At 38.7% G+C, this 27,794-nt stretch overlaps 1 protein-coding gene across 2 annotated transcripts in view; it reads left to right on the forward strand.

The window, feature by feature from the left end:
• Ttc29 (tetratricopeptide repeat domain 29) overlaps positions 1–27,794 on the forward strand; it is a 194,403-nt gene that overhangs the window by 47,262 nt on the left and 119,347 nt on the right. For both annotated transcript variants that reach the window (XM_040293226.2, XM_021727883.3), the window contains 2 exons: positions 16,311–16,523; positions 19,506–19,591. In XM_040293226.2, the coding sequence (XP_040149160.2) occupies positions 16,311–16,523; positions 19,506–19,591 (299 nt within the window). The remainder of the gene's footprint in view (positions 1–16,310; positions 16,524–19,505; positions 19,592–27,794) is intronic.

Genomic DNA, 27,794 nt, shown 5'->3' on the forward strand with positions numbered 1-27,794 from the left:
ATTTGTCTCCCCTACTTCGGGACTGAGATGATACAGAACTTCATATCTAAAAGGTGTGGCAGAGTAAAGCTACTTAGCTTATGACAGCCAGGAAGTAAAGACAGAGAGGCAGCTAGGGGTAAGATATAGTCCCCAAAGACATGCCTCTAAGGACATATTCCCTTCAACTAGGTTCTACATCCATCCTACAGTTTCCACCACCTTCCAGTTAGTCAATTCAGCTAAGAATCCCTCAATGGATTAATCCATTAATGAAGTCAGGGCCTCTTGATCCCACCACTTCTCACAAGCTTTACCTGTTGGGCTTTGCTACACTGGAGACCAAGCCTTCAATACTTGAGCCTTTGGGGGATATTCTGTATCCAAACCATAACAACAACTAATGTCTGTGGTCCTCTATATCCTGGTGTTTTGTTTCCTATGTATCTCAGTACCAGGATCTTGATGTGCTGATGGTGGCTGTTTTCAACCTTTTACTTTTCTCAAAGCATATATGTGATTGTTAACATTGACTTTGAAGTACTTGTATTTAAATAAACCCTTCTCCCCCAAAGCAGAAGTAAACACCACTCCTAATTATGGACTGTGGTTAAAGGAATATAGTCTGAGGATCACATGCTACCTGCATTTCTATAGCCTTTCTCTCCCACCCAGAACATACATTGAAATTCACATGAATTCCTAATTTCAAATTTTAAAAGTTTTATACTTTTTGAAAAGTTGATAGTAACAAATGAATATTATATATTTTAAAAAATAAATCATTCAAAAACTTTGGCTGGTTTGTTGTTGTACAGCATTTGTGACGCATTTCAGAACTGATGAGAATAAAAAAAAAAAAAAAAAAACAGCTGTGTCTCAACAGTCATTACGGGCTGTGGGTTTAGGGTAGAATTTCTGGCTCTGCTCCATGCATCCATCCAGAGGTTTGACAAGTAAATTTCTAGATCCTTCCTTATCATTGCCATTATGGGTCTGGTTTTCTCCCCCTGCACTTTCCCTTCTGTACCTCTCTACACATACTCCATGTTGACAAATCCATCATCTGCTAGAACATCAGCCTCCATCCTCCATTGATCCCTCATCTAATAGATCCCTCAGTATTTAAAGTGACTAAGAAACCAGCCATGCGATCTGAACTGCACTCACCTTGGCCTGGGGAAACGAGGCCAAAGTTTCTATTAACCAGAGAACTTTCTGGCTCTCAGTAAGAGCAAACCCATTTTCTTATGGCAGCTTTCCTGGTGGCTGATTCCACATCATAAGACCTAGAGGGACTGCTCGGGTCCAGAGCATTAGGCTTTCAGAGTCACAACCACAAAGGCCAGCTCTCATTCTGTCAAAGGACGGCTTCCTGCATGAGGCCTCTCGGGACCATCCTCATCCACACCCCAATTCTTCCGACCTATCTCCTCTCTGCTTTGATCTCAGATTTGCTGTGAGTTTGGCCTCCCCATCTACCTCGCCTGTGCCCTGTCTGTGATTCTAGTTCTCTCAGGTTGGTGGGGAAGGCCTTTTGTCCATCTGTCCTGCCGTCTCGTCTCCTGGCTATATCTGTACATTGCCCCTGTTTTGTTTCTGTCTCTCCAGTGTTGGTGCTGACAGCTCTTAGAAAACAGCCTAGAGAGGACAAGGACAGTACACATATTGGTGATATTTTTTTTTTCTCATTTTGAAGGACACTTCCATCGTATTTCTTATGGGATTGTTTCAGATTTCTGTCCTTGTGAAAAAGCACTTGATAAAATGACCTGAAAAAGAAAAAGTTTCATTTAGCTCCTGGTTTTAGAGGTTTCAGTCCATGGTCCATGGGTCTTATTATTTCTAGACCTAAGGTAAGGGAGAACATCACGGCAAGGAGGGAGTGGTGGTGCAAAGCTCTCATGGTGGCCAGGAAGCAAAGAGAAAGAGAGGAAGGAGCCTGGGTCCCCCTGTCCCTTCAAGGACACGCCCCCAGTGACCTAACTTCCTCACTAGGCTCCGCCTCCTAAAGGTCCTACCACATTTGAAGGACCAAACTTTCAACACACGGTTCTTTGGGCGACACTTCAAATTCAAACTATAGCAGAGTTGAATTGTGAACCCCCCCCAAAATGGTGAGTTCTTAACTCCCGTTTTTTGTGACCTTACTGAGAAATAGGACATTTACTTAAATCAAATTAACATGAAGACATTATGGCAGGCCCTAAACCAATATGACTGTGAATCAATATGACTACTCACTTATATAAATGGGAACCTTTGTAAACAGAGACAGGCATGTATAGAGAAGATGATGGGAAGCTACAGGCAGAGCACCATCAACAAGCCACAAATCCACCAGAGGGTACCAAGGATAGGGCAGAGACATGGGACAGATTCTCTCTCACAGCCCTCAGAAGGAATCAACACTGCCAACATCTAGAATTCTGACTTCGAGACTCCAAATTTCTATTGTTTAAGCTGCCTACTTTGAGGTCCTTTGTTACAGTCAGAAAACTAATACAGTGTTCAGCATGGTGTCAATGACCTCCTTAAGTAACAAAAGGTATTATTCCAGAAAAAAGAAAAGAATACACCAACGATGGAATAATGATTCAATATACATGAAGAATGTGATGTTCCTTTATTTTTAAACTGTTGACATATGAAACAACTGGGATGGTGATCAATTGAATACCATCTAAATCGACACCAGAATATTTTCAAAAAGTCCTTAATATTTCACATAAACAATCCTTTCCTAGCATTTTGGCCTTTTATTTTCCTCATTTTCCATTATAAATTTGGCTTTATTTTTATTCTTAGGCATATGAAGTCATGTTGATTATTACAGCATTCAGTTCTCCAAAAAAGGTAAAAATACAAAAATTTAATATAATCAACATGCCACATCAAAATTGATAGAAACTTCATTGTAATTTCTTATTTGTCAGGGAATAACACTTGCCAGTTTATTAGAAAAACAGCCTTAATAACTAAAAGACATGCAAAGGATATATCAGTTTTTAGTGTGGTATTTTATTTTCTCTTTCATTTTATTAAAAATTAATAGAGATGTAAGCGCTGTTGAGCGGATTTAAAACCCATCAGATACACACAATCTCGACTGGGGCAGACTCTTGAGAAGGGCCTTGATGATGTGGAATGGTGGGGGACTCGTTTTGCATGATATGCCCTTTTCTGATGTTAGAATGGGTTACTTTGTGCATGTGTTTTTTTTTTTTTAATTGGAGGAGACCAAGCTACTTTTAAAATATCTCAGAGAAGTATGGAAAAGGACAGAGGGTTTTATAATTGCCAAGAGATAATCAAGAAGACTAAAGAACTATTTATAAAGTAGGAGTGTGTGAGGCCGGGGAGGGGCAAGGCTGACTAAATGCATAGACTGGTCATTAGATAGCAAAGGAAGAACAATCTGCACAGATATTAGGAATATGGAACAAATATTTAAAATCAAAATTAGAAACGTACACATTCATACACATAGGTTAAATTAGTGGTAGTTGATAGACATTAGTGACTATCCTGGTTTTGGTATTCAGGTGGCAGTTGGCATCATGCTAGAGATGAAGCGTCACAAGGGGAAAAATTAGAATGGGTAGTACACAGAGATTGCCTTTTGAGTCTGCCATTTGCTAATTAACTATATGAATGTAGGTAAGTTATTTGGTCATTGTGCATCTTGTTTCCCTCATCTCTAAAGTGAGGGAGTTGAAGCAGGTACTATCTGCTGTTGGTTCCCTTCCAGCCCCGATCTCCATGGCTGCTTAAACAGCTACTGAAAGATCAGTCATTAAAAACTTTTGTGTGTCAACTTACTTATTGGTGAAAATTAAAAAATCTCAGTTTACAAAAAGCAGAGATGGAGCCTAAAATTTACTTCTTCGTGCCTCTCTGCATTGTTAAAATATAAAATCATTCTCTTTCTCTATCTCTTTTACATGCTCTTTCACTCCAGCGTGTGCCTGTCAGTAAAAGTAGGCCTGGGAAGAGTTACTGTGCTGTAATGACTGCATCAGGTCTTCCCAAGCAGCAGTCCCAGTGAATCCCCCCGTGGAACTGAAAAAGTCCTCGGACAGACAAGCAGGGGAGGCCAAGGTCAAGAGCACACAGGAAGGCACCGGTCGGGGATCCCAACCAGCTTCTCCAACTTTGGTTGCTGGTGCTCTTCTTTCCCTTGGTGTCTCCCTTCATCCCATCTCCTTCTCCTTTTAACTCTTGACAGTCCCTCTCAGTCCTCCCATCTTCTGCTCCCCTGTTCATGTCCTCCAAGTTCCCTCTGTAGATCTACATTGACTGTGCTCCAGTGCGAGTCCATTGCACAGCAGCCTGTTATGAACTGTGTTTCCTTTGAGCTGGTGTTTTTGTTTTGCTCTGTTTGGGGTTTTGGCAGCAGGGGGCATGCGGGGGTTGGGGTGGGGGTGCAGTTTCAGCTGGAGATTTAATCCAGGGAGTTTTACCACTGAGCTACATTCCCAGCTCTTTTTGCTTTAATTTTTTATTATTATTATTTTGATTTTTAATTAGTTTAATTTAGAGACAGGGTCTAAGTTGCTTAGGGCCTCTTTGACTTGCTGAGGCTGACCTTGAACTTGTGATTCTCCTGTCTGCCTCCCAGGTGGCCTGGATTACAGGCCTGCACTACCAACCCGGCCTAAGCTTGTGTTTTTGATTAGGAAACAAAACCACCTACTCCACTTGTGTTGGAGATTTTCTTATTGTTTGCATAACTGAAACTTTATACCCATTGAATAACAACTCCACATGCCCACCTCCCACTGCCTGTGGTAACCAACATTCTATTTTTGGCTTCTGTGAGTTTGACTACTTAGATTCCTCATAGGCAGCATTTGTCCTTGTGTGACTGGCTTGTTTCATTTAGTATTATATTTTATCTGTGTCCCATACAACAACATTTCCCTCTTTAGTAAGCCTAAATAATTTTAAATAACACCAAAGCATGTCAGAGCCAGGCTGGAAACCTGTGACTTCAGATATTTGGGTCAATGTTCTTTACATTAACCAACACTACCTGCCTGTACAGAGATTTGCTCAGTGGAAACCTCACGAGGATGACCTTCTGGATTTATTTTTCCTTGATATATTTTGATTAAAATTATGACAAGAAAAGACTTCTGAAATAATAGGACTGGCCCTGACAAAATTAGGGACAAAAAAAAAAAAAGTGTCTCTTCCTGTGTATGTCCTTTCTTATTTGTCCACTGGCCAAGCCATTTGTCTTCATGGCCAGCCCAAGATGCCCATGCAGCTTTCAGGCAGTAACCCATTCCATCAGGGTCCTAGGACAACGCCCCTTCATCATGTGGTCCACGATACCCTCCTAGACTGTCCAGATTCTACATTATAAAGGCAACTGCTTAGAAAAACTAAGGTTATTCTCATACAGAGGGCTTCCAGATATGAAGAGAAAAGGTGGCGAGAAGACTGGTAAACTGAGTCGGTGGAAAAGGAAACTCGAATGGCTTTATAAAAAGTTCTTTTGCCACATGTTGAAATCCATGTGTGAATTAGGCTGTTCAAGAACTGTCGGGGACATTAGGGAGAGGGGAAATTTAGGAGCATGAACTTGAGTGAGGACAGTGGCAGATCTGTTGGCTGAACAAATACAAAAGAAGAATGATTTGCAGGTATCACATCAAAAGAGACAGATCAGGTTTCAGTCATACGGCAGAGATTGTGGAAACAGGGGGAAATAACTTTATGTGAGTATATGTTACACAGAATTAGTAGCTATATTCCTGGTAAAGTGTACATCAATTTATAGGAAAAATGTTAAGGCGATTGTAATTTAATAGACAAGGTTACAGACAATTCACCAAAGGGGAAATATAATGAATACATGAGAAAATAAGCCATTTCTTAAAATCAATTTGAATAATTGTGAAGTACCATTTAATACTTCTTAAAATTGCAAAATAATAATAATCATGTTTTCTTAAAGTAACACTTATGTGTATTGCTGACAATATTGTGAATCACTTAAATGGCTTTGGAAGGTAATACAACAATATACAGCCTTTCAAAGTACAATTATGAAAATATGTAATATGGAAAGTAGTTCTAATAAAATAATCTAGATAAGCAGAAAAATTATATTTAACTCTCTGCAACTATGTAAAAATTATGATTGGATATAGAAAAGAAATACAGCAAAACTGAGCAAAATAAGTACATTTTAAGTGATTGATAGTGTCATTGTTAACGATATTTAATATTATTTGTTTTTAGTGTTTCATTCCTGCTGATTTCATATTTTTGCCCTTAAAAATAAGTAAATATACATTATATTATGCCTTTGCTATATGTTAATTTTTGCTTTATTTATTATATACTCAACACTCCTTTGTATTTTGGGTCAGTGGTAGGACAATTACCATCCCAGTTTGCCTGGGACTGAGGGAGTTTCAAGAACTCATGGCTTTTGATATTAAGAACAGGAAAGTCCCTGGTCAATGTATGTGAACTGGATTCCCTAAATAGAGTAAATATTAAAATTTTCTTCAATCTTTCTAAACCTAATATTTTATTCATGCATTATCAAATAGCGAGGCAATAACATCTTCATAATTTTTTGCTAGTAGACTTTTGACAAGCACTTTATGATTATTTTTAGTTTTCAATGATTCTTATTTTCTACTTAAATTGCTATCATATGTTAAAATTTACAACAATGAGCCTTCCTTTCCATACAGGGTGTTACAAGAGAAAATGGCACTTAAACTAGCAAAGGTCATCTTTTTAAAGGTTCAGCTCTGGAAAATAAAATTATTGATAGTTACTGTGAATATTTGAAGGAGAAAAAGTGAATGGAAAACAATTCCAGCAAAACTCTCGAAGCTGTAGGTTTTCCCGTCTGTTCATCTAAGTCCTAGTCATACCTTTAGCACGACTAAGCAAGTTCATTGGGAACATATTTCCCTCTTCTAGTAAAAATACATCCTATGTATTTGTTTCCCCACACTTGTATACTGATTCTAACCTTGCATCTTAAAAGTCTCTTGGATGAAATTTTTCCCAAAAGATTCTCTGGAAGAACAAACCCATCATTCCATTCAGGTTCCCTAGTAAGGAGTGGGAATAAATCCAATCAAACAAGAGTCTGATATAAATCTTAATGACTCCAATACATCAGTCGCAAAGAGTCTTGGGCAAACTGCAGGCCAGTGGAAAGCACCTTGCCTTCATCTCTTGGTGATTGCAAAGCTCAGGATTTCTGGCTGCTAATTCTCATCATTCATTTTTAGCCTAAATTCCTCAAATGGACTTGAAAAGTGGCTTCCAGAACATATCTTCTAGGTACATCTTACTAGACCCATATTAGAAACAGAGTCCTTGACACTTGCATGTAAAAGTGAATCTAATAGTTTAAAACTTTTTTTTTTTAGAAACCAAATGGATTAGCATTGCTATTTCTGTATAAATTAATTGTCCCTTTTCAGGCCATGTCAGTTTATTCTCCATCTACTATGTGTACACATTCATAAGGCCTTATAGTGTTTAATGAAGAGATCCTTTTTAAGTATTGATAGCCACGAGAAAATTATACCATGTTTGATCTGTGTTAAAGAATCAAAGTCCAAGATCTTTGAATGGAACTTAGAATAAAAATGTAATTAGGTTACATCCCTAAAGCCTGATATATCTTTAAACAAGACTGCAAATGAAACTTTATTAGAGCTTCAAATGAATTATTTCCTTGCCTTTTTTTTTAATTCATTTTCTTCCCCTTCTCTTTCATGTCTGTGTTACCAGCATTGCTGCTTGCATTTTACCTGTCTATTCCGGGGTGTTTTAATTATTTACTGCTTAACGAGTAGCACACAGAGGAAAGCCTCGTTCAGAGGTGCTTTCTCTGCAGCAGGTTTTTCTGTTTCAAAGCTTTGCAAGGAGGCCATGAGTAGCTGCACTGAGCCTGCAGTTCTGGCTGCACCGATTGAACAGTTCTGGGGGCAGTGTTTCCTCTGCCTGTCTGAGAAGAGACAGTGCTCCGGGAATATCTCTGCAGCAGTACAAACGGCCAAGAGCAGGGCGAGTGTTGGGTTAAAGTTGGATGAAGTTCTTTCCAATTAATGGCTTGAGCAGCATTGAATCTGAATGAGTGATACCGTTCCATAACATTTAAGTCTGAAGACATTTAATATAACAGGACCGACCAGATTCACTCCAATGGGTGAACATGAAAACACACACACACACACACACACACACACACACAGATATACTGACACACATGCCAAGATAACATCACATAAAAAGTTACTGAATGTCCATGAAGCAGCAGGCATTCAGCATGGAGCTGCATATTTTTACATGCAGCCATCCTTTAAACTTGACCTTGTGGTTTTTATTTCACACCCTTAAATAAGGGATGCTCAGGGGCAGTTGTGTGTGCATGGAGCTATAGCATCATGATACTGAAGTTCAAACCTTGGGCTCTGTCTGAAAGTCAAACATTTGACACAGTTTCCATAAAAGCTTGGGACATCACTTCTGTCCACCCAAGGGTCAAAAAGGTTCTGTCTGTCTATCTATCTTGTGCCTGGCACATAATGACTGTTCAGCTAACATTATTGTTCACACACACACACACACACTCAGCTAAATAGATTTTTTTTTAATTTTGTTAAGTAGGTGTTTTTTGTTTATGTTTTCGTGACAGCCAAAATAACATATGTTCATTGTCCATCAAAGTGAGGATGCAGGACCGGGGGAGTTAGTACTCTCCTCTCCTCCTCACCTCCGTCTCTGACACTCAGTACTCAGGCTCTGTCTCCACGCCTCCCTCTTTGCTCATATAAACATACACAATTCAGATTGAATGTAGTTTATTTAAAAACCTGAGCAATATGTAATGTAGGTAGAAATGACATGATTGATTAAGTCCGAACAATATAATTCAGTAGTCGATCTGCTGTCGATATGGACTTTAGTTTTCCTCAGACTTTTATGCCTATCAACATCTTTTACTTAGTATTTTTAAATAAGGTGAAAACATAATAGTAAAATGATTTGTTATATGAGGAAAAATGGCAAAGTCTACAAACTCTACAAGGTTTGTCAATGGCTAGTATTGATTCCATAGTTATATATTATCCAAATGTGTTATGTTTAAATTGTTTTATTCTTTTGAGTAAATTTGATGCCTTTAATTATGCACTTCTAAGGACAAAAAGTGCTTTATGCTTAACTTCTAGACAATACAAAACCCAGGCAGAAATTGATGGAGGCTTACAGCCACGGAGCAGTTAGACCTGGGCACTGACCACAACTCAGCTATTTAAATCATAAACACAACAATTAATAACAACTCGGCCAGAATATTTTGGAGGTCAAGGCAGATTTTCTGGATTTTAAAAAATTAACTTGTTATGGCAGTATGTAAAAAAGTGGAGGAGTAACCAATGTGAATCTGCAATATGTATACGGGGTAAAAATGGGAGTTCATAATCTGCTTGAATCAAATGTATGAAATGTGATATATCAAGAGCTTTGTAATGTTTTGAACAACTAATAATAAAAAAATTTTTAAAAATTAACTTGTGTTAGTTTTGCTGACTTCAGACATAAAGACCTTGATGAGGTTCCCCTACACCTGTCTTGCTGTCTAGTGGGACCCTTCTCACTGTCTGCTTTAGTGACTGACAGTCTCTAATCAGTGTGTGCTGGATTCCTATCCTGTCCACCTGAAATCTGTGCTCAGAATAATAAAGAGAGGATTCAAATTTTAAAATAGCCTCTTAAATTTCTTCTAAGTATCCCAAAGTAGTTACTCAAAAGTTATGAGCACATTTTCCTCCCAGTTTATTAGGGATGCTATTGAACTACAGAACAAAATCTTTGTTCTCCAGCATTCTGTTGTGCAATGGTGTACAGTGGGTTATAGCCCACAACAAATCTCCTACAGGAGATAAACCCTTGAAAGTTGACAGTTTCCCCTGGAAGTGTGACAAGCCCTTAACTATTTCAGCATACGGAGTGCTGTTATAATTATCATAATTGAATGTAAAAACTGAAAGATAGTATAAATTGTTAATGCAGTTAAGCCGAAATGGAAAGCAATGGCTCTTGTTTTTACAAAGGGCAATAACATTTTTCTCTTTTCGCTACTGTTCAATATTGCTTCTAGCAGATTTTATGTCTACATCACACAGAATAGTAACTTAACGCCAAAGATGTCCAGTAGCTCCGGATTAAAATGTAATATAATATACATAAAGCTTTATTGTTCCTTTAGGTTGTTGTTTTAAACTAAAGTGGAATATTTCCCTAAAGTCCTCAACAAATGTGCACAATTTAAAACTAAATATACTTAAGACATGTACCAGGCTGCCGAAGAAATGGGCCTTATGGACCTGTCAAATTATTTTCATGCAATTGTTTCTGTAGCGTTATTTTTACTGGCAAATGTACAAGTTGATAGAAAAGGAAATAATTAGCTACTTTCACAATTGCTGAGGCATGGAGCTAAAACAGGCCAGTCTATGTGTCTCAGAGATTGTGACATTTTAAATTACCTGAACAATACCAGCAGCCATCTTTGGTCATAATTAACACCTTGCCTAATTAATGTCAGGTCTGCAGAGAGTCCCACTTTATTTATAAAATATTATTTTATTCTAACCTGCTTTTGCCCTTACAATATTGCAAACTTTGGGTTTATTTGCATGCTGTTTTCTTAAGCGGAACAACTTCTTTTTCCTTTCTTTTTTTTTTCTTTTTCTTTTTTTGTTTCCCTCCCCCTTCAAGTAATCAATGCACTGCTGAATGAGTTCATTTTAATGCACTCAATCATGCCTCTAATGTTCGTAGCTTACGGGCGCAAGCATCAGTAATGCAGGAATGTTATATGGCTTTAGTTTGGGCCATTTCATAAAATATTCATGGAATCAAAAATGTGCATCAAAATAGCGGCTGGGAGAATTACATTTATGTTCTTGCTTTTATGGCAGCTTCACATTTAAACCCATTTGTGTTAATATCTAGTCAATCTTCCTACTTTAAAAAAAACTAAAATGGGAGAGATCATATACATTCTCCTTTGCTTAATATTTGTTCTAGACATCTGCTGTGATACAACAAATATCTATAAACTTTCAGAAATGTTGTGCAGAGAAGAGGGGTAAGCCACAATTTGGAGAATATCCAAATATATAAAATCTTATTTTCTCTACATAGTGTTTGTCTTAACATCCCACCATGCATTTTGCAGTTTACCACATTGTCTGGGTTTTGTTTGTATTTTTAAATAAATGGACAGATTTCTCGTTAGGGAGGGCTTTAGATAAAGTAAAACTCCCTTGAAGTAGTTTTATTTTAAGAGTGCACGTTCCTTTGGGTGAATAACTTGAAATGCATGCCAAAACTCCTTACTGTTTATGTAGATGTTATAGAATTTTGTTTAAAAATATAAAATAAAGTAAAACTGAGGCTTGGCCCACCTCTGCTCTTACCTGGGTACTCTGGTGTTACGTACGCAGTTGTTCACAGCATTCTCCTGAGTTGTGTTTTCTGGCAGTCTTTCACATTATTGCAATAAACTGACTACTGAATGGATCCACAGAGGGTCATCTTTAGTCCCTCCAATGAAACACTTCAGCTCTGTGTTCTCTCCTGGTTCACACGAAATATTAGTGGGACCACCTGGAATTATGCTTGATGTAGAACCATGTTCCAGGCACTTAGTTGGCAAGAGTTGGTGTGTCCAGCCATTGTGGCCACTGTTGCGACACTTCTTACTCATGGTGGTGATTCCCAGTGCCACATGACCAGGCTTCCCCTGGGAGACCTTCCTCTGGCCTCCTCTTTCCCATGCTCTTTTCTATTAATGCTTTTTTTGTGTGATGTGCATATAAGCTCCGCCCTCTGCCCTTCTTCTTCAAGGGAAGCCATGTTCACACTTGAGAATTCCAGAAGAGGACAGTCCTTGGACCCTTGGCCTAAACACGTGTTCTTGTCCACTAAAAGACTGATAGAGGGATCTAGAAATCTCTGCAGCTTCTGATATATTGAAGCTTATTATTTGGTGACAAAGGGTAGGCTATAAACTCTTTGAGGAAGTTACAAAGGGATGCTATAAGCCCAACTTGAAAATCTGATTTGTTATCTTCATTGCTATTTACACTTACCTTTGTCAATTTTACAGTCTCTCTCTCGGGAATATTAAATTCAGAAATTTCAGATAAAGCAAAATGCACTTTGTCTCAATAGTTGTGTGGTCAATTAATCAGAAATGTATTCAGAAAGTAAGATGGTGGTTAAGGTCCACGTCAAATTTGGAGAGAAAGATTTGATAGAAATCTCCTTAAAGACCGGATAGTCATCCTTAAAGGAAATGCTTGCTTGTTTAAATTACTGTGCTGCCTTCATTGCATGAACCTATTTTTTAAACATTTTTAAATCGAATATTATGCTACGTTTGTGCTCTCAAATTCTGACCAGCTTTTAGGAAGAGTAGCCAAGTAGCCAGGCTCCGTGGCACATGCCTGTAATCCCAGTGGCTCTGGAAGCTGAAGCAGGAACATCAAGAGTTCAAAGCCAGCCTCAGCAAAAGTGAGGCACTAAGCAACTCAGGGAGACCCTGTCTCTAAATAAAATACAAAAAATAGGGCTGGCGGTGTGGCTCAGTGGTGGAGTGCCTCTGAGTCCAATCCCCAGCACCTCCATCCCCCGCAAAAAATAAAAGTAGCCAAGTTATTTGTGTGCTTATGGTCATTTGGATCAATTCCTTGTTGGCTTATTTGCTGCCACCAAATAATTTTACAAACAAATTCCTACAGATGAGAAGGACTGAAAATGAGACTTCTGTGTAGGAACTTTCACTTTAAACAGCACTGACCAGAACCCCAGTAGCCTCATTTGTGGCACAGTGGTATAGGAAGGGAGGCCAAGTCATCAATAGCTGCATGAGGCCTCAGCTGACCAAGCCTGGAACACCCAAGGAAAACCAGGTGTCCCCACACAGGTTATATGGCTTAGGGGAAAGCAAGGAATTTGAATGTAGTTGGTTAGTTATACAACACATTCCTCAGAAAGTCAGAAGCACATCAGAGGCTCCTCTCTGTACTGTTATTGGAGGTTACCTGTGACAACCTGAGTTTCAGAATGATAGAACTGTAAGAGATTAGAAACCATGCAATTAGAACATTGCTTTAAACACAAGATATTTATGTCCAGAGAATTTAATAGGCCATCTAACTTCCTGTCTCCGGGTTTCTCGATCAGTATCAGATGTGGTAGACCCAGTTGTGTGGGCTTGCAACAATCTTGGGTTTAGATCCTCATCGTCACTTACTTTAAATCTGGCTTATAATAACTGAATCATTTAATCTTTGTGAACTGCACTTTCCTCTCTAGTGAAAAAGTAATAGTCATATCTACTTCACCAGTTTGGGGAAGGCAAGATAATTCATGGGGAAGACACCTCCCATTTTGTAGGCCTTTAGGAAAGGCCAATTTCCTGTTCTCTTTTACTTGAGTATCTCAAGCTCACGGGGGACTTCAAGTAGACCCTCTGAGAGCAAACTATGGGCAATAATCATAAGCAAAGTAGTGCATGATACTAGCCCCCAAAGCTCTAGCAAAAATACAATTCAACCACAAAGACTATTTCTACTTATCTATTTATCAGAAGGTCATTTTTCCATTGAAACCAATGTCCCCAGAACCTCCCTTACTTCATTCCTGCTAGATAGCCTGTCCAGGCAACTTAGCCACCCAAGACTCAGCCACCCAAGGCAAGTCTGGCGTACAGACACCAGCCCACCTTGAATTCTCTACCCATTCCCTCCACCTCTCCTTTCCCTACATCAACCCTCCCCTCCTCCTTCTGCCCCCAGGTAGATCAAATATTTGACATGGCTGTCATTTCTCATTTACTATTTGCACCGCTATATTTTGTTTGCATCTAATTCTAATTAACTGGGTTACCTGGAGCTTCATCTCTTTTATAGTACCTATTTTTTTTCTGAAACAATCTGGTTTTCTCAGCTTCTGGTATTCACTGTTCCCTATTCATATGGCTCAAAAGACATATGTGTCTATACTTTATGAATAGATGGATACTTTGGAGAAAAAAAAAAAAGAAGAAGTAGTCCTGTCTACATCTTTCCGGGAATGTAGAGCTATACTTTGCAGGCAGAAATATAGTTAACAGAGGAAACAGAACACACATTTATGTCAGTGCTCCATTCCAGTTTTTAAAAATGAGGGTCACGGGTATTTGGAGGAAGGTGTTTCTGGCAAGAGGTGCTACAGGAAAGCCATGAAAAACTATGCCTGCTTTTGTAGGAGGAAAAAAAAAATTGTCAGCAAAGAGGAAGAGATCAATTAGAGGAGTGAATTTGAACCTTGAAAATTAGAATCAAAGGAAAGAGCAGTTGGATGTTATTTTTAAAATAACTTAGATTGCACTTATATCTCTCATTACAAAATAAACACATTTTGATGATAGAAACTTTAGAAAATGCCAATGAGCAGAAAAGGTAAAAAAAAAAAATCAAGAAAAATAAGAAAGGAAATCAGAAAAGAAACCATTTATCACCCATAATCTTACTTCCTAGCCACTAACGCTTTGTAAACGTTTTTTGACATTTTCTGGTATTTTCACTTATAGACACCTGCCCATGTAATGAAATATTCTTTGTAACGCCAAATTTGTGGCTTGGTAGTCTTGTCTCATGTGAAAGTTTCACACGATGCATTTATAAACAGCCCTGCCACACCCATGGTCCTCTCTGGTTCTCTCTGCTGACGTTCCTGGTGTGGCAAGAACCCAGCACGGCCATGTCTTTACTGACATTTTGTGCCAGTCATTTGTGGATGATCCATGGCTGTTGGTTGTCTTTCTTTGGGACTATTATTCCTGTTTGTGTGTGTATTCCTTAATAGCACTTTTGATAACAAACTCAGTGCAAAAAAAAAAAAAAAAAAACAGAGAAATTATATGCAGTAGTCATGTTTGAGTAAGTATGTTGACCTAATATGTAATGCAGAGTTTATTCAGTTAGGATCATATTGTTATAGGGACTCAGGTAATTCTTGTTTTTCTCAGGATGAGTAAGTTGGACTTAAAGAATACAACAAATTAGTGGTTATATTTCAATTGGCTGTTAGATATTTTGGAAGTCTTATCATTACCAACTGATAACACTAGCTACGTTTATTGAGCACTAACTCTGTAACGCGTTGAACATGCATTTGTTCATCTCTCACAATAGTACCTAGTTACACTATAAAGCTGTTTCACAAAATAATAAGCTAAGGCACAGAGAGGGCAGGGATTAGCCCGAGGCTAAGCAAAAAGTAGTAGAGCTGGGATAAGAACAGGCTGTCTGCCCGTAGCCTGCACTCGCTCTTCTGCTGCAGTAAGGGCCTAGGTAGAAACCTCTTTTCACTAAGCTCAGTGATGTCATTTCAATACCATCAAAGACCATTTACATTACACTGTATGGTGAGCATTTGCACAAGGTGATTAACAAGTAAATTACAACGTATAGCAGGGAACTGCAAGCGCCTCTTCTAGAAACGTTAACTCATGTTGGAAGGAATAAAATAATTTAAGGCTAATTTAGAGTTTTGGCTTTGAGGAGATACATTTTGGACCGTATTATGGGGTATACAATCCAGAAAGGCAATTAAACTACATCCTAATTATTCAAAAGTAAACAGTTTAGCTTTCAAAATAAACAAATGCCTCCCTCAAACTTTGAGAGACAGCTTAAAGATCCATAAATTGAAATATGTACCAGATGTACCCTTTCTCAAGATATCTAAATTCTTCCCAAGAATGAAGAAATTGCCATCTCCTGGGAAAGCGACAGAGAATACTGGGTGAGAGCAGGAACTCTGAACAAAACTTTCTGGACCTACCACCCACTACCTCACCTGGCCTCAGTTTTCTCTTCTGTAAAATGGAATCCTAACAGTCCCACTCCACAGAACTGTTTTGAGGATTAAATGGGACCTGCATGTAAAGTACATAGCACAGTTCCTTGTCATCAAGGTGCTCCGTAAATGTCAGATGATGTGATTGGGATTCATGATTGCTGCTGGACTTCCACTCTGTCTCTCAGCATGTGCAATCCCAGTCTGGCCCTCACTAGCTGAAGTACGTCCCTCTTGCAGGTGTCAAGCCAGAATTCCTGCTGAATCTGAGATCCAGTTAGTAACAGCTCCTTTAACTCCTTTTCTGCCTCTGAGATCAAATTCTTCCCCTGTATTCCAGGCTAGTAAAGCTAAGATATACTCAAAATTTCTGAGAACATGTTCTGGCCCGTGGTTTATATTTATGAATGGCTTTTATTCTTCAGGTCAGCTTCTGGAAGCCGCTGAGCATTATGAGGCATTCCATCAATTGACACAGGGGCGGATATGGAAGGATGAGACAGAGCGCTTTCTCAACATGTGGGCCTGCGAGAGTCTCCTGAGGACCTACAGATTACTCTCAGACAAAATGCTGGAGAATAAAGAATACAAACAGGCCATCAAAATTCTAATAAAAGCTTCTGAAATAGCCAAAGAAGGTGGGTGGAAAAGAACCCTCTCACATTGCTTTCTTTAATGGACAGACACTGGTTCTCCCAAGAGTGAAGTGAAACCCTTCAAGTGTTAGGGTGATTATTTCCTATGAAATGCAAAGACAAATGCCATCAATATACTTTCAAATTTCACTGTAAAACAGAGGTGGCTTAGTGCTGACAACAAGAAATCCATTAGTTCCTTGAAAGCTTTATCTCCAAAATTACAACCCGCTGTGGATAGCCTTGTAAAACAAGGAACCTACAATGAGAAGATAAGGTCACCTGCAAAAGTTAAGGTGTGTGTGTGTGTGTGTGTGTGTGCATGTGTGTGTTAAAAGTTGTATATTTCTAGCAATCTGAGAGAACTTTCATTGTTTCTAAATTTCCTACATATAGTCAGATAACTTGGAAATCATGATGAATATTTAGTTAGGGATAACAGGAAAATAGAACTTCAATATATTTTGGACAATTGGCTCTCAAAGTGTGGCCTCTGAAACATCAGCATCACCAGGAGGCAGGATATGAAAGCAGCATCTTAGGTCCCAGCCCAGGCTGCCTGCAACATCCCCAGGTGATTCGTATGCATTTACAACAGGAAAAGTGCTTTTGTGAGAGTTGCTCACATCCTTAATGTTCTATATCATTTATGACTGTATATAATATAAGGGGAAAATTTGGAGCATATCCTTATAAGCTTTTAATTTGTGAAATACAAGGATATTCTGTTGCCATGTAGGAATTTACTAATAGACTAGCATTTTCATGAAGGAGAAAAAATTCTGCCCTTAAACTGAAATTCATAAGCTCATGGATATATTTAACTGATTTAAGTAACAGGTGGCTTATTTGAAGTAAACAGAACTAATTTGGGGGGTATGGTTTTTAATTTACCAACAAGTGAAAGTGAACAGCTTATTCTTTCAGTTACTTTTTTTAAATAAAATTAATTGAAATAGTCACAGGAAATCACCGTCGTTGAAAGACATCCCACTAAATGAACAACTTTTGAACAGATGACGACCTATTACCTTCTCCAAGGGGGTGAACACTGACATAAATCATTAGCTCTTAGGTCGATTTCAGCAACCAACTTTTGTTGCATGAAATTGGCGAGAACTTCAATGCAAAGGCATGTATATTAGTAGGGCACCTATATTTTACTTTAGGTTCACATTTGCTGAGTTGTAAGAGAATTCACAAAAAGAAAGGAAGGTAACCGAGACCTCTGCTAATGGTGACAGCCCTACCAAGCAGTCTCCTTTCTGAAAGCATCTCACTTTCCAAAGGACAGAGAAGGGGAACAGAAGAAAACGTACTTCTTGTGCTGTAATAATTTTTGTGTGTGTGTGTGTGTGTGTGTGGTCCTGGGGATTAAACCCAGGGGAGCTTCCTTTTTTATTTTTAGTTTTGAGATATGGTCTCAATAAGTTGCTGAGGCTGGCTTTGAGTTTGTGATCCTCCTGCCTCAGCCCTTCAATGCGCACCACCACACCCAACAGATATCCTCTTTTCTTTCTTTTTCTTTTTCTTTTTTTTTTTTCATACTGGGTATAAACCCAGAGGCACTTAACCACTAAGCCACATCCCCAGCCCTTTTAATTTATTTTTTAATCTTGAGACAGGGTCTCACGAAGTTGCTCAGGGCCTTGCTAAGTTGCTGAGGCTGGCCTCAAACTTGTGGTCCTCCCACCTCAGCCTCCCAAGCCACTGGGATTACAGGTGTATGTCATCATGCCAGCTAGCCTTTTTTTCTTAATGTCTTCCAATGAGCCACTGCTTCATGAGTGGTCATTCAGTGAGTGGTGAGATCAACTGCTGCCTGAAGGATTGCTAATTCATGAAATACTTCATGATTGGGAAGCAGGGTTCAGAAATCTACTCTCCCAAGAACAAAACCACGTGTGGATCTGTCAGCATTGGCATTACCCAGGTATTAGACAGAAGAAGCTAATGAGTTCCAAAAGTAGAAAAAAGGAAAGTATTAATATTAAAATAAGAACTTTAAATAGTTCTTTAAAATATTTTAAATATATATGTTACATTAATATACTAAAGGTGAATAAGCTATAGATTTATCAAATGGTATGATGAATGTCTTTTTAAACCATATGTTGCACCTTTATACATTTTGCTTTTGGAAAGAAAAAATGGGTAGTTCCTGGAATAAAATTTATCTCCCAAGAATTAGAAAGGCTTAACTCCTTGTAAAAAGATGATGAACAGCTTTACCAGTGGTGAGCAGAGAAGAAAGAACATGTTTAGATTTCAAAATGTGAATGGAATTTTGTACCAAGAAGTCAAGCTCTGTCATTCTCTCTCAAGGTTTAACCAATAAATAGCTTTTGAATTGAACATAACCAGAATAACAATCTCTTATTTGGCTACTCATCTGCTCTGCTGGAAACTTAGATGAATGTCAGTCATGTGGTGAGTGAAGGTACAGCAGTTAACGGTGGTACCCTCACCAGTCATTACAGATGCTGGACAATGGTAGGCTGATAGAAAGGGTATACCTGCCCATCAAAATTACATACTGAAACCAGACTGAGTGGATTACAGGAGGATCACAAGTTCTAAGCCAACCTTAGCAATTTAACAAGGCCCTAGGCAACTTAGTGAGACCTTGTCTCTAAATAAAAAAAAAAAAATTAAAAAGGGCTGAGGATGTAACTCAGTGGTTAAATGTCCCTGGGTTCAATTCCCAGGGTATCAATAAATAAACAAATGAACAAATAAATAAAATGGTATAATGGTGGGTAGACAGAGGGAAACCCCTCATCATTAAATATCTCATGAACCTTACTCTAACACCTGGGATCCAGTAACTTACGTTTACATTGGTCTTTGTTTTATTCGGTGCACAGCTAGGCTTTGGGGATCATTGATAAATCTGGATACTTTTTAAAATAGCAACTTACTGCTGGTAGTTGTGATAAATCAATTTTTTAATACCACAGTAATATTTCTACATCTGTATTTTAGCAAATAACAAAAAGATGGAAGGAGAAGCTTTGTATTACTTGGGCTTAGCACACCTGGCTGCCGAGGAACAGAATACTGCAATGACAGTAAGTTAAAGTGAACTTTTAATTATTGCCATTTTAATTGCTATTTTATTATAGTATGTGCTATTGTAAGGCCATCCCAAAATGTATCAGGCTTGACATCAGTGTGCCTATTTACTTGACTCAAACAGAATAGCCGTATGTTAGAATCATGAAAAAAAATTTTTTGATTCTATTATTTACCGGAGGTGGGATATAGTTAGTTACTATGAAATACTTTAGAATATGTAAAAGTTAAAAGTATGGAGTAATATTATCCCTGAGCCTCCAATATCACTAAGGACAAAAGAGAATGTGTTCAAATGATAGTGAAAAGTAAACAGATAAAATTGCAGAAATTCCCAGTTTGATGTAGGATACTTTGCTTAAAAATGTTAATAAGTGATCTCAAGTGTTGTGCCGATATAGATATTCAAAGTGTGAGTAGGGAAAGTGGCTAGTCTCATCTGAGAAGCATCCTGCTCAGGACAGTATTAGTAGTTGCCTATATTGTGACCAGATTTTTTTTTGGCTGAAAAAAAATATATATATATACACACAGTTATCTTTACTGTATTTTAACTGAAGTCATTTTCTGGTCTTTTCTTACTTGTAATATATTTAAAGTGCAGTTTTATTTCACTTCACATTCATCCATCCCCTTTAAGGGATTTGATATACAGTAATATATTATTTGATATACAGTATTATCTTTATTTTTAGCCTTGAGGATCTTGTTTGTGCCTTTAGATATTTATGCTATGTAGGGTTCCTACATATGGCTCCATGTTTTCCTCTAGCTTCCTTACCACCAATCTTCATAGAAAACTTGGGTTTTCCTAGGTGAGCATCCCGCTTCCAAGTTTTCAGTTAATGATATGCATTCAGCAACAATCTGCTCCAGATTCTTTGGGGACTATAGAGACCAATAAGATGCATGCTTCCCTTTAGGGGTTAATTTAGTCAGGATAACCAACTTATAAAGATAACTATAATTCAAAGCAGGATAAACAAGGGGTTTCTAAGGGAAGAGGGAAGAGGTTGGTTCCAACACTGAAGACCAGGAGGTTGCACAGAAGAGCTATTGGGGAGTCGGGTTTCTATAGGCAGAAAACATGAGATCCAGAGTGAAAGTAAACACACACACACACACACACACACACACACACACACTCACACACACACACCACACTTTATATGAGCCTACTAAGTGTTCTGGGAACATGAAAAATGAAATGCACTAGGAGGTTAAGTTGGAAAAAGGTGAAAACTAGCTCATAGATTCTCTCTCACATGACAAAATATATTCAAGCAACGCAGTGGAGTGCACAGTGAAAAGTAAGCCATCCCTCCATCCCCATATTCAATCTCATAGTTCTTTCCTCAAGAACAAATGCAGTTACAAATGTCTGGTTTAACTTTCCAAAATATTCCATGCATGCATAGCATACATGTGCATATAAATCTGGGTCCTTTTGGTTATTTATAAAATGATAGCATTTATACTCACCCCCCTACACCTGGAGTTAACTTCTTCCATATTGAAATAGACATATCTTTTTTGACTTTTTTTTAATTGTTCCAATTCTATTGGGGTATGAATGACAGACAAACAATGCATATATTTAAGATGCAAAATGTGATGTTTTGATGATGCTACGACAGCCTAATCAAGCTAATTGTCCTAGCCATCACCTCATATATTTCTCTATTGTTTTTGTGAGAAGACTTAAAATTACTCTCTTAGTATATTTTAAGTACATGATACTTTGGTATTAACTGTAGACATGCCTTGTTCTAAAAAGGCTGCATGCCCCCCACACACATTGAGTGGCTGTACTATAATGTATATAGCCATGTCCTACTAGTGGGCAATAAGATCATCTCCAATGCTTTCTTATTACAAAGAATATGTGGCAATGAATAACTTTGTGAAAAATTTATCCATAGGAGATTCCCAGAGGTACAACTTGTTGGGTATCTTATACTCAAGTGGTTTAGTAATAGAGCGATTGAAGAAACTATATTCAATGCCCAAGTGAACAATTTCTTGAAACTCTTACTTTCTTCAGAAAAGTATTAAAATTGTCTTTGTGGAAATAAATGTGAGACTTATGCCTACAACCCACCTATTGACCGTGTGACCTTGGGCAAGTCCTTAATCTCTATAAGTCTCAGTTGCCTCTTGAATCCTGTGGGACTAGTAACTATGCTGACTTTACAGAGAGTCGTAGGCTACATGGGAGCTCCCCCAGAGACGCCCCTGTCAATCCCTAGACCCCACCAGTGTAGATGTAATGAATTGCAGGATCTTAAGGTGAAGTGTTTATCCTGGATTGACTGGAGGGATTCTAAATCCAAAGACAAGCACCTGTATGAGAAAAGGGCGGGAGATTGAAATAGACCTATGTGCAGAGGAAAGGTCATGTGAAGGTGAGGGTGGAGAGTGTGGAGACTCGGCCACTAGTGGAGAGTGCCTGGAGCCTCCAGCAAAGGGAAGAGTGACGCAATGCACGGACCTGTCCTGGCTCCCGGAGAGGACCCCACCATGACACCAGACCCGACTTTTAGCCTTCCACGCTGCAGGAGAAGAGATTCCTGTTATTTTAAGTCATCTGGTTTGTGGTAATTGCTGTGTCAGCCCTAGGGAACTAATACATAGGGTGATTAGAAGAGATAATTGATGTAAAGTTTCTAAAAAGTGTCTGCTTGCTATATAATAGGCCTTTAATTATTAGCTTTTATTATTATTGCACTCATCTAAGTCTCTGGATTCGAGTAGTGGTAGGAAAGATGGAAGGAACTAGATGGATTCAGAAGTCATAAAGGACTTAAAATAGGAGATGAAGGAAACAGGCATTGAGATAGATGGTCCCTGAGTGCCCAGCTGTGAACCTGGAGAGATGCTGGTATCATTTCCTGAGACAGGGAATGTTAAAGGACACCCAGTCTTGGGGTGAAGTGGAAAACCCAGTTTGGGATTTGCAGAGTTTGAAGAATTTTGGAAGTACCCAAGGAGAGTTCAAGTGGACAGTTTAATATGTGGCCTCAAGATGAAGTGAGATTGGAGACACTATAGGTGATGGTTAATTTCATGGGTCAACTTGCCTGGGTGCTAGGGGCTGCCCAGATAAATGGTAAACATTATTTCTGAATGTATCTGTGAGGTTATTTCTGGCTATTAGCATTAGAATTGGTGGAGTAAAGGAGGTGGTCCTTCCCATTATCCAATCTATTGAGGGTCTGATAGAATAGAAGGGTTCAGAAAGGGCAAATTCTGTCTGCCAGACTGTTTGAGCAGAGCACTCATGATTCAAAAGTGTTCAGAGCCAAACTGGAATCTATACTATTGGCTCCAAAACTCTCAGTCCTTCAAAATATGTCACCAGTTCTCCTGGGTCTCCAGTTTACAAGTAGATAATAGTTGGATTTCTCAGCCTACCTAATGACATGAGCCAATCAATACCTTATTAAAAAAAAAGCTCTTCATATATTTATGTGTGAGAGGCTATGAGAAAATATGAGAGAATACATTTATTTTACTTTAAGACTTTTAGCTTGTGGCAATTTGTTACATCAATCCTAAGAAGCTAAACATGGGTGATGGGAAGAGATTTCATATATACACACAGTTGGTTTCTCTGGAGAACCTGACCAAGATGGTGCATAAATTTGTTAAGTTTTAGCATATTCATGGTGTGGAGTGGATGAAATTTCCTAGAGAGTATTAATAATGATTTTTAAAGGCCTAGGGTGAAGCTAGTTGAAGGAGGGAGGTATGATGGAGATCAAGGGGGAGTGCCCGGGAAGGTAGGAGAAAAGCAGGTTTAGATGGTCTCATGTAAGTCAGGGATCAGGTGCTCCTAAGACACAAATGGGCGAACCCTTTCACTTCCTATCCCAGGAACTGGGCTGGAAGGAAAAAGCACTCCAATAGCTCTAGGATGGAGAGTCACTGGCCACTTGGAATCACACTTATGAAAAGGTCTCTGGGATCCCCAGTCTGGTGCTGATTTGGGGGATTCAGTTCTTGTATCCCACACCCCACAAAGATCCTGGACTAGTGACTTATCTGAGTGCTTAAGCACTGAGTCCAGAAGCATCTCTCCCTCCCATGGTCTTTTGCCAGGTATCTCTGATGCAGGGCCTGGAAGTTCCCCAAGGTCCAGAAAAGCCAAAAAAAAAAAAAAAAAGTCCCAAAAGAGGTCAAAAACACTCCATCTCATGTGGGACTCAAACCTCGAAACCTCAGACTTGGCCCTTTTTTACCCGAGGGCAGCCTGTGTACCCAGCCAACTGTTTCTAGTGGGAAATCTCCCTGACCCATGGGCAAGTAGGTGCCTGGCTTAGAGTTAGAGTTACTTAACCCTTTGTACTCAATTCTCCAGCCAGGCTAGTGGTTTTGGGAAACCAAGCAAGGCCATAGACCCAGCCCAGGGACCAGCTCACTGCTACATCCACAGTAACTTTGCAGCTGGAAAGAAACAGGGGCTGTCTTCAGCACCTACATCTTGCCAGAGGCCAAATATTGTTGGCTACTTGGACACAGCTCACCCAGAACTAAAGGAATTGCAGAAGCCAAGCAGAATATTTGAGTACAGCTGCAGGGTCAGCAAAGAACCAGTCGTATGCCACCTGCAAAGCAGAGATGGCGTCAGACTCCTCGAAGTAAAACAGTAGCCAGGAGTGACTACTGAGAAATCATGGGGGAAGGGAAACCAGGGCGGGGTGTGGCTGGGAGGGGAAGGGTCTTCTTGATGATTCAGGGCTGGAGGTTTTGCTGCTCAGCCTGATTTCAGAAGGAAGCCTGTTTTTGCTGTTACACTGAGCTAGGTTCTCAAAACACCCGTCACCTTATTTTGATTTCAGATTTGAAGACGATGTCTTTTAATTCTCCCCAGTGTCTTATTTTAGCCACTTTCCCTGTTTCCTTTAAGAGATAAGTGGGCACTCTTCAGACTTTTGTTTGCAGCTCTCTTATCGTTTTATTTCTGAACCTGGTGAAGGTAATCACATCACATCAGTCATCTATCACCTGTTTACAACTTAGAGCACGTCTTTCTCTCTGCAGTTTCTCTTCTCTGATGGCATTGCTTCTGGCTTACCACGTCTATTAGGAATCTGCAACAGAACAATGCAATGCCTTATTTAGTGAACGTACTATAAAAGTACAATGATAAAATTAAGTAAGTAGGATTGATTCCCTGGTTGACTTTTTGAGGGGAGGGAGTACTGGGGATTGAACTCAGAGGCACTCAACCACTGAGCCACATCCCAGCACTATTTTTTTTGTATTTGATTTAGAGTCAGGGTCTCACTAAGTTGCTTAGTGCCTCAATGTTGCTGAGGCTGGCTTTGAACTCTTGATCCTCCTGCTTCAGCCTCCCGAGGTGCTGGGATTACAGGCATGCACCACCCCTGGTTGATTGCTTAGAAATCTAACCAGTTATTTAATTACAAAGTGATTATTTAATATAAATTAAATTTGTTTCTTTTGAAATCCTTTTCTAGTTCTACTTTCCCACCACCCTGTACACCGTTAACATTATCTTCAACTGTTTTAAAGCATTGAGCATTTCTATCATTGTGTGCTATAGAGACGAGTAGAAATGTCCAGAGGTCAGCTGTGTTGTGTTAAAGCCAGTGCAAGGCCATGTTCCATTGCACTGAACATCTTCCATTTTTTTCTCTTTCGTATTTGGTCTATCGTTTTTTTTGTTTGATTGTTTGTTTGTTTGGTTTTGGTACCAGGGATTGAACCAAGGGGTACTTACCAACTGAACCACATTCCCCAGTCCCTTTTATTTTTCATTTTGAGACAGCATCTCACTAAGTTGCTTAGGGCCTCTCTAAGTTGCTAAGGCTGGCCTTGAACTTGTGATCCTCCTGCCTCAGCCTCCCAAGCCACTGGGATTACAGGTGTGAACCACCACATTGGACCAGTCTATCTATTTCTGTCATTGCACTGGTGTATTCACTCACTTGTATTTTAAATTTGTGGATTGGAATGTTTTCAAAATTCCAGTATTTTGTCTCCAGATTCAACCTCTACCTCTTACAAATTTCTCCCCTCCGTTTTAAAGATTTTTACATCTTTTGGTTCAAAGAAACTCAGATAAACCTGTCTCAAGTAAATATTCCTAATCAATAGTTCTATTAACCTGAATCAGGAATTTTAAAATTTTGCCAGTGTATCTTTATGTAATAAATTATTAATACGTGTAGTAAAAGAATGTGTTGAGCAGCATAAAAGCTGGGTGATCCGTTCCTTGCTGTGGTTTGGGAATGCCCCTGGAATTCATGTGTTGGAAACTTAATTCCCAACGTTGTTTGCTAATTGTTATTTGGAGGTGGAGCCTTTCAGAGGTAATTAAAATGAGATGAGGTCATGAGGGTGGGGCCCTTATTGATGTGTTAGTGGCTTTATAAGAGGAACAAGAGAGACCCAAGCTAGCACACTTGCCGTCTCACCATGTGATGTCCTCTGCTATGTTATGATGCAGCAGGAAGCCATTACCAGGTACCAGCACCATGATCTTGGACTACTCAGCTTCAGATCCATGAGCTAAGTAAACCTCAAATCTTTATAAATTAGCCAGTCTGTGGTATTCAGTTACAGCAACAGAAAATAAACTAAGGCACTGATAAAAGGTTCTTTACTGAATGACAGAATAGAGCTTAGCTAAAAACAAATATTGGGCTTATTTAGGGCTAAAATTCCTGTTAATGAGAAAAGGGTATTTGGTGAAGAAAAATTACAGTTGCATTCATATTCAAGAGATCATGGAGACCCTGACATTTAAAGAGGAAAATGCTACTTACATGTCAGTTGCTGAGAAAAGAAACAGTAATTCTCTTTGCCCATCATTAATTTAGACTTGTAAATGTTCCAAAGAGAGTGATTCTGAATTTTAGAAGACCTCTTATGAAGTCCTAAGATTTGAAAGAAAAAGATATTTCACTAAAAACCACCCTTAAGGCTTTATGCAAAGTTGGACCAGCCATATTCCAATTGTGAAGTTTTTTGGTTTTGTTTTTGTTTTTTAAAAAAGGGCCTCCCTCAGCACTTGGATTTGTTGTATGAATTCCCTTCCTTCCTAAATCATTCCACTTGACAATTCTAGGAGCACCACCTTCATTTGGTCCATTCATTAAGTGAATCATTTGATTTCTATTATTTAGAAATAATGTAGCCTATAAGAATTATACAATGAAAACAAAACTCATCTGACTTATATTTCATTTGCTTTTACAGCACAAGATCCATCACATATGCCTAACAGTACCATCTCTATATTTATATGTATCATTATAACAGCTTACAATGCCTCTGACATTAGTATTAACTTGTATACATGGTTGGCCTATATCTCTAGCTTCATCAGTAGCAAAATTCAAATAAATAATGTATTATAAAAAGTAATGACATTAATATTCTAGAAACTTATGGTTTGTTTGATAGATATGTGGTAATGAGGAATGATAGAAATCATTTTTATAAAATGATACATTTCATTCTAGGTAACTAGAGTGAAATTTTATTTTCTCTTTTAACTCAATAGATACAAACAATGATAAATCCTTAATATGCCAAAAGTCATCTTTAACTAAGAATAATTTATTGGATTTGTAATGTTTGGCTGATAGAAAATTTGGGGGGAATTAAGTTTTACAATTGTTCCCATTTTTTCCCTTTCTCTGTATAGTTCACCTTCTCCTTTAAGAGTCATCCTATTGTTTATAGTTGTGGACTCTTAAATCAAATGATGATCAGATGCCCTGGTGATTCTGCAATGCCATACATAAAAAGAATTTTACTTTTGGTCCCTTTTATAAGTAAGAACACATTTTATCCACCGCTGAAAACATTAATCAACCTGAGTGGGTCTCAGAGTTCTCCCTGGCTCAGTCTTGGTCAGATGGCATATCAAAAGAAAAAAGTAGTTCAACAATCTAAACCGGAGGTATTTCAATTTCAACTTACTATCTTCAAAGAACAGTCGAAGAGATGGTATTCTTAACTCACTGCACTAAGTTTCCTCTTTGTCTGCCAATAGGATATTCTGAAGCCTAAAACTGCCTGTCATGCTCCCAAAGCCCAGAAGTTTCCAGCCATGTCGAGCTCACACTGGTGATCACTCCTTCCCTCACTCTCTCTTTTTCTGTCTTGTTTTCTCACTCAGGTCAATAAGTCTTGGCTCTTTTGCGGAGTCTCATCTCTACTTCT

This window comes from Ictidomys tridecemlineatus, chromosome 9 (assembly GCF_052094955.1).
Source record: "Ictidomys tridecemlineatus isolate mIctTri1 chromosome 9, mIctTri1.hap1, whole genome shotgun sequence".
In the NCBI taxonomy this organism is placed as follows: domain Eukaryota; kingdom Metazoa; phylum Chordata; class Mammalia; order Rodentia; family Sciuridae; genus Ictidomys; species Ictidomys tridecemlineatus.